The sequence below is a fragment of the Watersipora subatra genome, chromosome 10 (genome assembly GCF_963576615.1).
Source record: "Watersipora subatra chromosome 10, tzWatSuba1.1, whole genome shotgun sequence".
NCBI classification, from domain to species: Eukaryota; Metazoa; Bryozoa; class Gymnolaemata; order Cheilostomatida; family Watersiporidae; genus Watersipora; species Watersipora subatra.
The window spans coordinates 38,421,932-38,435,205 of record NC_088717.1 but is presented as its reverse complement, the minus strand read 5'-3'; the positions used below and the strand labels follow the sequence as shown (position 1 = coordinate 38,435,205).

Here is a 13,274-nt window from a genome sequence, read left to right as displayed (position 1 = left end):
TGTATTAGTTGATCTATCCACTCTGGTCACTTATACAGTGGAGTTGTATTAGATGGTCTATCTACTCTGGTCACTTATATAGTAAAGTTGTAATAGCTGGTCTATCTACTCTGGTCACTTATATTGTAGAGTTGTATTAGATGGTCTATCTACTCTGGTCACTTATATAGGAGAGTTGTAATAGCTGGTCTATCTACTCTGGTCACTTATATAGTAGAGTTGTAATAGCTGGTCTATCTACTCTGGTCACTTATATAGTAGACTTGTATTAGTTGATCTATATACTCTGGTCACTTATATATTAGACTTGTATTAGTTGATCTATCTACTCTGGTCACTGAGTAGTTTTATATAAGATGGTTTACACCCTCTTGATTCTAAGAGGAAGTACGGTTTAAGCCAAAGGCTTCGATCTACCTGGAGCATCTACAATTTAATACTCAGTTTATTTCATGTACCTCATACAGATGAAGCATGCCTTGGGAGTGTCTGCGCCGATCTTACAAAATGTCATATTCTGCCATCAAGAAGAATCTAACTGGTTTGTAATAAATTCTTATATTTGCGCTGTGATTGGCTAAAAAATTATGCTAGCTCCATGATTGGTAAAATGACTTTGATAGTTTAATGATTGGATTAGTCATTGGAGATTTTGATGCTGAACTTTGCAAACCGCAAGCATAAGGTTTTGCACAAAGGGAACGAGTTAGAGCATAGAGTGACTAGTGGTAGTAAGTCCTTATGCTAACCAGTTAGACTGTATATGAAGCATGACGGTGCTTACTGTAGCTCATATTCAGCATGATGAAGCAGCTTTTTAAAAACGTAACAGCTTGATACCGACTGGTTTGACAATAAGTTGAAAGCAATTTCTTTACTTAAACAAAAGCTTCCATGAATCCAATTCATCTTGATTATGGTGGAACATGAATAAACTTTCAACTTTGGAGTTGTCGTACGCTGTTGGCAGCTGAAGCCATGAGATTTCTCTGATAGTATACTTTATTTGCCATAAAGTGGGAGAAAACTGGTAGTCAAAAGTTGAGGTTAATTAAATGCAAGACTTTGTACTAAATTCCTCCTAACTACTGTGTGATTTATCGAGACAAAAGTCTCCTATAATTATATTAATGATTTTATCCTTGACATTCTTGTATATATTTTCCTATTTTAAAACAATCTTCTTGCAGCTTATTTGCTTCAATCTATGTTTTAAAGACGTTTATAAGGTATAGAAGTTTATATTTTAAACATCATTTTTTATAAATCTGACAAGAAAATAATTCTAAAGCGGCAAACAAAAATATCAGCTTTGTGATGAAAGTCCATTTGATTAATACGACTGCATCAATGCTTGCAGATTTTTTGCCGATTTGCGCCATATTCTTCCAGTGTTGTTGATAAATTGGTTATACAATGCACATCTAGCCACCATATTACATTTCAGGCCTCTCTCTGAAGGTAAGGCGTTGAAGCAGAAGTTTGATGACATCTTCGCATCCACAAGATATGTGAAGGCACTTGACAACATCACTAAGATACGCAAAGCCAAGGTTAGCCAGCATTCGACACCTGTACCTGAATGTCACGGGGTCCCATTCCAACTCTTTGTTTAGATCTCGTAAATGCCGTACTTAAGTATTGGCTCACATCACACTTGCTTTCTAGTTTAGCAGTGAGACTGAATAGTTTACATCTGATTATCATCGTAGGGGCAGGATCTGAAGGTACAGCAAGCGCAACTGGATACGGCTCGGTTGAATAAGGACACAGCTGAGCAGGTATAAATCCCCATTGTCCCTCTCATGTTTCACAATGTATACTATATTATGAACAACGCTTTCGATATTGTACGCTTGATATTACATGCATTTTCTGCGTCACATTATCTACAAAGCTTTGTCATGCGTAATGGTATCATAATGTGTTGAATGCATACATAAAACCAATACTTTTCTGATATTACTAGGTGAATACGTGGCGTTGCCCGGGTTATGAAAAAGTTTGCACAGAAAATTTATTTTTGTTTAACCTATAACCACAATTACCATTCTCGCTTTTAAACTTCAAGTGATGAGAAAAGTGTTTTGTGCAGTTCAAATAAATTAGGAGCATTAGGAAATAAATACAACTGTAAAGCTGTTTAAATGTAATTGTGGTGCTGTAGTTATCTACAGCAACTTAGGTTCATTTAAGGGTTATGATCTGCAAGAAAATGTAACATTACAATGTACTACTTGCAGTGCGTAGTGTGTGGAGTTCTTACCGTCAGAACAGGCATATAACATAAATGTTGAATTTAGCTCAAATGAATTTAGCTTACTATACACCTACTAAGCACAAGCTAAGTTTTAGAACGAATTTTACTAAAGTTCAACATTGTCATGGGCTGAAATTGTATAGCCTATCTGTTTTTGAATTGGTTTTTACTATAACTTATAACGAATAACACTAGCGAGCATTGTATATCTTTTTCAGGCGTAGTGGGATGAAGTTCGACGAATAGTAATGGGCATTTTCGTCGTAGTCAGTACACCGACTGCCATATTTTAATTTGGCAGTGGGTGTTCTGATTTTCTGTCTGAGTGTCTGTTTGTTTTTTAGCTTTTAAGAACCTGCAATCACATTTCTACATATTTTGCACCTACAACCAGCAGAGTAAGACATGGTGAACCTTTAGATAACAAATAACTGTGATGTGAATTTTGTTTCATGTAAACCTTTAATCGTATTCTGCAAATCACCTGTGTTGATCGTTACCCGTACTTGGGCAAACCATGTTTGATGTACAGGAGTTATTGCACCCAATGCTCCGGTGACTACTGGCATTACAGTTCTGCTTACATCTAGGCATGCTTTAATCTCCTTCCCAAAAGAGAGATATTTTTTACTTTTTTCTATTTTTTGCTGGCTATGTTATAGTCATTAGGTATTGCTATATCTATTACCTATAGTAGCCCTCTTGCTCTCCTCGTCCTCTGCTACAATATCTGGCTAGTTTGTCAAGACATACTTGTCAGTCTGGATGTAGAAGTTGTAGAGGATCTTATCATGGTCTCATTGACCTTCGAGCGTCCCGTCAGTGTTGCGGTTCATTGAGGCCATAGACTTTTGTATACTATACCTGTGACATGATAATGCTGCTGAGTGTATGCATTTTCAGCTATCTACTTTCATCCACTTATGATTTGTTAGATGTTCTCTGTTGCGTCCTTGCACTGTCTGCTTCTAGAATCATTTCTAGTGTGATAGATCTTTGTTTGAAGTTGCTTAGCAGGGAGCGCTTGCTTGTGTGCTCTGTATTGGTGTTTAGGTCACCTTTGTTCGACATGTTCAGGTATGTCTGGTAGAGGTCACCAACCTCAAAAACTTGTTGGTGGTAGTAATATGGAGAGGTTTGGTGTGCCAGTCAGGCGCCTCATCATTCGCATGTTGTTGTCTTTTCACAACAACCAAGTGAAATGCAGTTAATAACTTATCTATGGCGGCTGCATGGGCATTCATGCTCTGTTCTTCTTTCACTGTCTGCTGCACACTTCTGAGCCACCATTTTTTCTATTAAGATATAATCTAGTAGTATTGGACTTCAGATATATAGAGCAGGTTAAGTCTAGTAACTATTGCATTCAGCAATATTGTCATCTTTTTCAATTACTCAGCTATCAAATTGTCATATCCACTTTCTGGAGCCGCTGTGTTCACAAATAGATGCAATAGTATGTATTCATATTTGTCTAGGTAAAGGAGAAAAAGGAGCGTGCTGAAAGGGAGTTGAACAAAGCGACAGAAAATAGCTTGAGAGTGGAGGAGGATATAAAACCAATCGAAGGGAAGCTTGAGCAGATTGCGAAGGAGTTGCAGAAGATAACTGATGTTACGGTTGAACTCGGTTAGTCTAAAAAGTTAGGACAACTCCCAATGTTTATCTGTTGTTTCTTTTACATGTCCTTTCTCATAATGGCTTAGTACAACATCGAGTGTTAATGCTTTTTCACACCTTGCTTTTCTCTATGTTGGAAACTAAAATATTCAAATTGTGCTACCTTGACCTTACGTGTCAATACAACAAGCCTGCAGTCTATATATCGAAAGATTGAAAGCCACTACAAATAGTTATCAAAAATGTTTTAGCCAAAAATGTTCTAGCAAAATAATATATACGATAAAACTTCTATTTGGATGCCACCTTTATTTGAACGCCACCTCTATTAGAACGCCACTATAGAAAAAGGGTTAAAATACAGCACCACCTTGACATTCTTTGATATTCACAAAGTCATAATAGAAATTGATCAGCAGGAAAGCATCTACAAAATAATACTAAAAATGACTCAGTTTCATCAATAACAATTGATTCTTTCGTGGTTCCTGTCATGGTTCCATGGTTTTAGTGACGGTGTACCTGAGAAGATCAATCGTCATAATTTTCGGCACTACACTCTGATTCGAAGCCACTAAGGTCTATTTCCGATCTATTGTCTTCAGATGTTTCTATCTTGTCTTTTCCATCTGACCTGAAAACGTTACAGTATTTCGATGCACGATGAGAATGTTTTTCAGGACACTGCACGGCGTAATAGCAGCCATCATATGGCATACCAAAGTCCGTTTTCTAACTCCAAAGCTTTACAGCTTTTTCTTTGAAACTTCGAAAGCGACACCACCGAAATAATTAATAACTGTATCCAGCTAATATGTTTTACTAAAGGTTCCTTGTTTAATTCGATCTGAAACTAGGGCATATATGAAAAATGGTTTAGCAAAAATGCCGAGGTCGGCGGCTTTAATGTCGCTATGCCTGAAGGATAGTGCAAAATATAGGCGACATTAGTGCCCCTTAGCCTGTTAAAGAGTTAAATTACTCTTCCCAAAATTCTGACAAGCTAGTCAAAAAATATGACACCACCCTCTATTTGAAAGTCACCTCATACAATGCCACTGTAAGAAAAGGATTACAAAATACAGTGCCACGGCGTTCAAATAAGGTTTTGCGGTAATCAATTTTTGATTTAACTACACCCATTTAGAGCACACTTCAGTGGGCATGATTGCAATGAGGCAGAAATGATGAACATCTTGTTTATTTATCGTTAACACAATACCACTGCACCATCGATGTACCATTATATTTATATTTATTTGGACAGTTAAACTCCAACATGACCCAAGTTAATCTATTCCAATATTCTTTTCATAAGTCAAAACCATATGTTGCAGCAAATATTATTATAAGAATGTATTGTAGTGCGTCTAATTTGTATTCATTTAATTATATTTTGTTTAATTTATTCACACATTTTTAACTAATTGTATTTAGCATTAAAACAAATGCCTTGTGGAGAATTATGTAGAAATTAAGTTGTAACAACTTCAATTATAGGTACAAAGGAGTTTAAAATAATGATCAGTAAAAACAGATTTTTTTAACGTTTGATTTAATGTTTAAATCATACATTTCTATCATCTTTGTTTCACTTTTTTATAAAATTGGTTCTCTTACCAACCAAGTTTTACAACTTCACAAATATGCTCATATATCTATTCAAAAAGACAAATTCAGCTCAAAACAGAATTTTTAGCAGTATTTTAGTGACAAATAGTATGCATTATAGCAACTTGTTATTTCTAATTATTATCACAGGCGCAATGGTGCGCATTCATTTTAAACACCAAAGGTCTTTCAACTCTGAGCATTGTATGGTCCTTGTTTGTATTTTGCTGTATCAGTTAGTCATTAACTGTTGAGGCATCTTTTCAAACTATCATGAATGGCCATAGACTATGTAGACTAATAGGCTAGATTATGTAGTTGGTTTTTGTTTACTGGTCATATTCCAAGGGTTATGTATGTCCAGAGTAACCACCATAGAAGAAGAATTTTTCTGAAAAGGATGTATATGCGTAACAACTAGGATGTGTCACATTTTTCTGCGCATCTGCCTAATGACTGCTGCCCAAAGAGATTTCACATCAATTGGTGTTCTGATTGTTGTAGTTTAGTGGCTGTTACTATTGCTACATGTAGGTTGCTGATGATACTAACATTTCTTGATGGTAGGAGTTGTAATTTTTGTCAGGAACCGTTAAAGCGTCTAATGTTTTAGTGAGAAAGAAACACAGCCGTGATCTGTTGAGAAAAGATGCTGAAGAGATCAAAGATAGTCTAAAAGGAAGTTTATTCAATGGTGAGAAACGATTTTTTGTATGTACAGTGGAACCTCGGTTCTCAACCACAATCCGTTCCGGAAGGTTCGAAAACTGAGTTGTTCGAAATCCGAAACAGTTGTTCCAATTAGAATTATTGTATGTAAATTTTAATCTATTCCAAGCCAAGATAACAACTTCGGTAAAGTATTTTTTTTAACATTTTACACCATAAACTGAGCTGTATACTACATACTATAAATAAAAACGGATAGATATAGATCGTGTTTTCTTTTAATAAAATATTTTATATCAATGATTACGAAAACAGAAAACAAAAAGTAAACATTTCGTATGTTTTGCTCTTAAAACATCAAAAACATTTAGGTTAAGATACAATACCAAAAATTGCAGAAATTGATAATGAAACAGCGAAAAATAAAACAGATCAGTTGCATCAAAAATTGCGTGAAAAAGAATATATAAACAGTAATTGCATGTTCACTCCACATCTTTGAAAGACAATTCTCCTTCAAAACAATTGAGGGTAACTCGACTGGAAGAGTTGTCTCCCTAGTAAATCTTTTTGGTCGAGGGATGTCATCCCAGATGGTTCCTTCCTTTTTGTAAAGGATTTATTAAGTGTTACTTGCTTTTCCATTGTTAACGATTGTTTCCATGCTGTTTCCGGAGCTGTTCTGAATGTTTATTTTTAATGCGCATGCTCCGGTTTCGTCCAGAACCGAATTTTGTTCGAGATTAAATACGAACAAATCTCAATTTTTCTGGTCGAAAACCGAATTGGTCGAGCACCGCAGCATTCAAGAACCGAAGTTCCACGATACGTTAGCTTTTAATAGCGAATCATCTGTGGATAATATTGCTGACCAACGTCATCACAGTGAGCGCATGTGATGACTCCAAGCTTCAACCTGTAAACACTTTTTTGTGATTTCTTTCTGAAAATTCAGATATAGCTTAAAATTTTTAAAGATTTTCTCATTTGTTCAGTAGAGATAATAATTTATATGTAATCTACCGTACACATCATATGGGCTATAGCGGAGACATTCTTTCCAACCTCTTCTATCGCTTCCGTTAAGCTTTCCGCTGTATCATTGGATTAAATCTTAGATATCCTTGGATTAAATCTTAGATCTTGTCATTTACTCTAGTCCCATGTCGATAACCAATGAGACTATTTCATCCATTCCCAGGTCCTTGTTTTGACCTTTTCTAACTGATTGATATCTAGGGGCGGCAGCATCAAACCACATGTTTCTTGAAGCTGCATAAAGCCTATATTCGGTCAAATTCTGGACCTTTTAATATCTTGAAAATTCTTTCCTAACTAGAGATAACATTTTTCCAAAGCAATGTTTTGTTACCTGAAACTTATGTAGAGGCTTATTTTGGTAGAGGTGCCACTGCATGTGCAATGCCAGAATTGTACATGGATTGTGTGATGTGTAGCTGCTTGCACCATAGCTCAGGATTTTCTCTACTATATATTATCATTACTTTATTAGTCCTATATTCCTATTTCTCTATTACCTTATTATTGTTGTTATCTGTATTATTATTCTTCTTGTATTCCTCCAGTACTACTAGTGAATGGCTTGCGCATTACATTCAAAAGACTTTGGCAATATTTTTTAAACTCTTCAACGTTGTCTTTCATTTTTTGTTGTCCAAGCTCAGTTTGTGGCTATTTTCTCAAATTTTTTGGTGTGATTTGTTAATTGTAACAGTGGATGATCCTCGCTTCCAATTGTGTATATATTCTCATTGACAAACAATGTTATGAGGGCGTGAAGTACTTTTACATTGTACAGTCTTTGAGCAGTTTGTTCATACTCGTTAGTTTTTTTTATCAGGCTCCAAGGTCGGGTTGGAAAAAGCACTGGAGGAATTTGAACTGGAAATGTCTCAAAAGGGGAAACTGGCAACGGACACGCAAGGCAAGCTTAATCACACCCTCAGGAGCATAGAGAAGCTGGTGGATGCCGAGAAGCAGCTGCTTGGTGTACATGCTAAGTGCAAACTGGAACAAGAGGTATAGTCTGTGACTGCAAAGGACACACTTGTCGAGTTATAGTTGTCGATCCTAAGGTTATTTTAGCTGTTTTAGGTAGTTAGCAAAAGACTATATATTGGCAAAATAAACAAAGCAATTTAACTACTTAAACTGTCTACAACCTAGCTCTATATGTTTTCTCTGCAATCTTTGGCATAACTTAGTTACAAGAACTTGCTAACTCGTTACAAAAACTTAACAAAGTTATGCCAACTTTGTTGGCATAACTTTGTTACAGCTCCTGCCGATGTATTAGTACTTATATGGCATTGTGCCAGCTCTGACATATAGTCGACCCTCATTAAAACAGACTCCGTTAATTCCTATTACGGATAAAACGAATGAATTTGGGCACAGCAGCTGCAATCAAAGTGCAGTTACGTTCAAACAATTGATAATCGATTTATAAGGATTTCTAGTGAAAGATTTAAAAGTTAGAAAATATAAGAAACACCTGTTTATTGAAGCCATTTATACGAATCTCGCGCAAGGGTGAAATACATTTTTCAATCATATCGTTTGTTCGCTATTTGACTTCAATGATGGTAAAATATAATTTTAAATGATTTATAAATATTTTAAAAAATCACAAAATAATTTTGAAAGAATAAGTTAATTAGTATTCAATAAAATAAAACGGTTGTAATACTTTGAACAGACAAAAATTTCCACTAGTAATTTGCTATTACCGGAGTTATGTAACCTTTGCGATTTGCAATTTATAGGCTCATTAGCAGAATGCCCGGCGTTGCATGGGTAATACAATATTTACGGATTGAATTTGAGTAATTTACTTGGAAAGGTAGATCTTTAATAAAATCTTTCTTAAAACAATACCTGTGTTATGGGCCTGCTTAGCAATCGTTTCGCGTATGATCAACGGTGCTAGTTATTAACCCCAAGCAGGCGCTTGGGAGTATCTTAACCAATGTAATGACTATTTACAAAATTAATTCATAGTTTTCTGCGTCAGTTAATGGTTCAGTTCGCCACCTCTAGACCTGGAGGTCCCAAAATCAAACTAGTGCTGCGCAAATTTTTCATTGTTAGATTTTAATTGCAATAAATGGACATATGGTTTAACAAAAAGACAAACACCAAGATTTTATATATAGATAAAATACCTGAGCCATGCTCATGTTTTAATTGTAGCTTATAACATCCTTCCACAAAAAACTAAAGTTTACATGTATTTCATTATAGGGTCAGCAGAGTAATATATCTAAAAGGGACGGTTTTGTGAAAGAGTTGGTGAGAGACTATGAGCTGCCAGGAGTCAAATCTATTCTCGCTGATCTCACTGATGGTCGCCTAGAGAAGTTCAACAAGCTGATTGGGGAGAAGGAGACGAGAATGTCAGATAGTATCAAGGATGAAAAGGTGATAAGATAGCCACACAGTCTTCTCATTTGTCTCTAAAGGACATAGTACAAACAACTCGAGAGTTGTGCACCCATGCATTATTAACCCGTATGATCTCTAGCTATGCTTGTTGGTGTTTGATGTTTTTTAGAACATTGTGGGAGCTCTCTTACATCCTAAACATTGTGATTTATTGTTGATGCTATTTCAATGAATCTTTGTAGCTGAAAGGAAGTCACGGTAATCAACATACTATGTGCATGTGCGAATTCACATGTGCATTCCTGTGACGGTTAAAGCTAGAGACTCGTTGTTTTGTTGTCGTTGTATTTTTATTGATTGATGTTTGCGTCTCCTTGATCAGGCGGAGTTTGAGCTAAAGGAGCAAGAGATCCAGAAGAAGCTCGATGATGCGCGCAAGCGAAAGAGTGAGCTGGAAACAACTTGCAAGATGAAGAGAGAACGGCTAGGGAATAACAAGGCTGAAGTAAGGAAGCTGAATCTACAGCTCGGAGATGTGGAAACAAGCTCGGGGCGACTCGACAATCTCGTACTTGATCTCAATCAAACGGTAAGAAATGAGGCTTGATTTTTATGCTGTGAGGAGTGTTTTATATTTTGTGAGGATTTATACACGGGACCTGTGCTGTGAAGACTTTCTCCTCATATTAGACTGATGTGTTAACCGGAATAAGCAGTTAGCCTCAGTTCAACAAATTCTGTTTGTCCATCCAGCTGTCAGTTTGATGTTTGGCAGGCTAGCAAGCTCCTTTTAAGTTTTGCTGCTTTGCTTGCTGCTCTGCTCTGCACATCACTATATAACACCTTGGGGTTACAAATATAATATGAATTATATAGTATGTTACACTAGTATGTATACTATAGTCTGATATACTATATTACCTGTAGTGTTATACCGCTAAATGGTACAAAGATAATACAGGCATATAGATAGAGTATAATACACTGAATGGTACAAAGATAATACAGGCATATAGATAGAGTATAATACACTGAATGGTACAAAGATAATACAGGCATATAGATAGAGTATAATACACTGGATGGTACAAAGATAATACAGGCATATAGATAGAGTATAATACACTGGATGGTACAAAGATAATACAGGCATATAGATAGAGTATAATACATTGAATGGTACAAAGATAATACAGGCATATAGATAGAGTATAATACATTGAATGGTACAAAGATAATACAGGCATGTAGAGGCATAGAGTATCATATTGCTGATACAAATTAAAGATAACACAGAAAACGGTTAAAGGTTGACTTGCAACAAAATTCACATTACAGTTATTTGGTATCAAAAGATTCACCATGTCTTACTTTACTGTGTTGTAGGTGCAAAATATGTGGAAATATGATTACAAGCTCTTAAAAGCTCAAAAACGAACAGTTAATCGCAGCCATCACGAAAATGCCGTAGGTTGGAATCAAGTAAACCTTTAAAGATTATCTTGTTTATTTAGGAAAAGGAGTTGGAGCGCCATTTGAGTTCAATGGATGCCGCTGCCTCACAGACAACGCTACAACAGCTGCAGAAGGAAAGAGATTCTATGAGAGAGCGACTCACCCAGCTAAAGTCAGTTACTAGCTTAGCTTGGTTATATTCTACTCACCGATATCTACTCTCCTGTCACCTTCAAAACCTTTATCTAAGCAGCCAAACCATCTTTATATAGACTTATTTCTTTTAGTTCTGTGAATGGGTTTACTTACGCCAAGAGATAACTAATCTGCAACTGAAATCTCTTGTGTAACATCGTAAGTAGAACCCCCAAGGGTGCCTGAAGGTATTTGTCTATCAACTACCAATGGACTGCAATTTTTATCTCTTTCATCATTACACTAGTTCCCATTTGTTTTTCATATGTTACGGCTCACTAGCCCGCCTCGTGTGAGTTCTGAATTCTATTGATCAACGTCAATAGTTAGCCAATCTCATAAATGAAATAAAACAGTCAAATCTAGTATTAATTTGATTTAGCAGAATTTAGACTCCAAAAAATAAAATTATCAAGTCATTGACAAAAAACTCTCCAACATTTAGCTCACCCCTAATGTAAAATATGTTTTAGTCTTTTGTATTCTTTTGCGAATTCCTGTTCGCTCTTAGCTTTATGAGCTTCACGTAGAAAGCTGCCATGTTGTTTATGTTTAATGTCATGACTGATGATTTTAGGGAAGAGTTATCTACTGCCAACTCACTCATGAAGGAGAGGACGAGTCTGGACATGCTCAAAGACTCAAAGAAGGAAAAGTTAGATCAACTTGCAACTTTGTAGGTATTCTTTCAGTACCATTGGGCTATTTTAAACCTTAATTTGGTGTCCTACGAGGTACTATAGCCTGTTATCCTTATGTATTTTACACCTGCATCAGATTGAATTGTGCTGAAAATTGCATAAGTACCGTACTTTTCGGACTATTAGCCGCTACTTTTTTCTGATGATTTGAGCCATGCGGCTTATATAAGGGTGCGGCTATTCTGTGGCTTTTTCTATCACTGCTAGGGCGCATTAACCAGATTCTCCGGTCAGTGTGCCTCTAGCGGTGAAAGATTATACAAAACAATGCCCAATGGTACTGTTCCGTTAGGCACTAGGTTAAAAAGCGTCGGTTAATACGGTTAGTGCGGTAACATCGCTGTTGAAAACGAAACAGTGCCGTTAGGCACTGTTCCGTTTTCATCAGCGAAGTTACCGCAGTGTTAAAAAGCACCGTCCTGAGTTTTGCGGCCTATATTAAGGTGCGACCTATGTATTGTTTTATTATCTTTTTTTGAAAAATAAAGCAGATGTGGCTTATATATGGGTGCAGTTTATAGTCCGAAAAGTACGGTATCTACCGTATCCTAGTTGAAGTATTTTAACCAATCAGCTGCAGGTAGCACAAATTTTCCTATTGCCTATACTGCAGCTATGTGAAAGTAGTTATATTGTTGCTATGTTGCTTGGATTCATGTGATACAATTAGGTATATGAAATCTCTCGCTTAATTGCTTAACTGTATGGCTTTGGTTTTGTATTCATGTAAATGGAATCACATCAAATCTCATCACATAAATTACCACGTGCATTTTAGACTTTTCATATTAGCTGCAGATTTTATGTGCAACTCCAACTTGAAAGCTGTGGCCTAGCCTATAGAATCCGGTTTTCATGTGTTGAAACAGACAAATTGATCTTATAGTATTTGCTTCAGATCTGAATAGGAGTTATCTTCACTTTTTTATTATTGGATATATACGTATATGATTGGATGGCTAGCTTTTTTGAAAAGTTGCGAAATATATCAAATTTATTATATAGTTTTGATAGTTTATTTTTGCCTATGATATATGGTTTCCTCCATAATGAGTAACAGCAAAATGAATAATAATAATTAACAAAATAATTAACAGTAATAGTCATTGATACTGTCATTATTACTGTTAATTAACATAGTTAACAGCAACAGTCATTCATGAAATTTGTGGATGATTGGGTTTGAATAGCGGATCACATCTCAATCAACTTGACCAATCATTTTATTTGGTTCCACGATTTGATTCGATTAGGCGGTATACTCCATTAATTCTATCAGTTCCTTAGATACTCTGGAAAAAGAAAAATATACACTCTATTTAATTATTTTTTTGTGATGCAGAATGTAGAGAAGTTGT

At 35.9% G+C, this 13,274-nt stretch overlaps 1 protein-coding gene across 2 annotated transcripts in view; it reads left to right on the top strand.

Moving 5' to 3' along the window:
• Nucleotides 1–13,274, top strand: part of LOC137405851 (DNA repair protein RAD50.L-like) — a 108,471-nt gene that overhangs the window by 54,474 nt on the left and 40,723 nt on the right. The window contains exons 6-15 of one of the 2 annotated variants that reach the window (XM_068092277.1): nucleotides 468–541; nucleotides 1,448–1,553; nucleotides 1,713–1,781; nucleotides 3,739–3,889; nucleotides 6,105–6,185; nucleotides 8,022–8,200; nucleotides 9,425–9,601; nucleotides 9,948–10,154; nucleotides 11,080–11,192; nucleotides 11,793–11,891. In XM_068092277.1, coding sequence (XP_067948378.1) covers nucleotides 468–541; nucleotides 1,448–1,553; nucleotides 1,713–1,781; nucleotides 3,739–3,889; nucleotides 6,105–6,185; nucleotides 8,022–8,200; nucleotides 9,425–9,601; nucleotides 9,948–10,154; nucleotides 11,080–11,192; nucleotides 11,793–11,891 — 1,256 coding nt within the window. The remainder of the gene's footprint in view (nucleotides 1–467; nucleotides 542–1,447; nucleotides 1,554–1,712; nucleotides 1,782–3,738; nucleotides 3,890–6,104; nucleotides 6,186–8,021; nucleotides 8,201–9,424; nucleotides 9,602–9,947; nucleotides 10,155–11,079; nucleotides 11,193–11,792; nucleotides 11,892–13,274) is intronic. The other variant, XM_068092278.1, reaches the window with a different exon arrangement.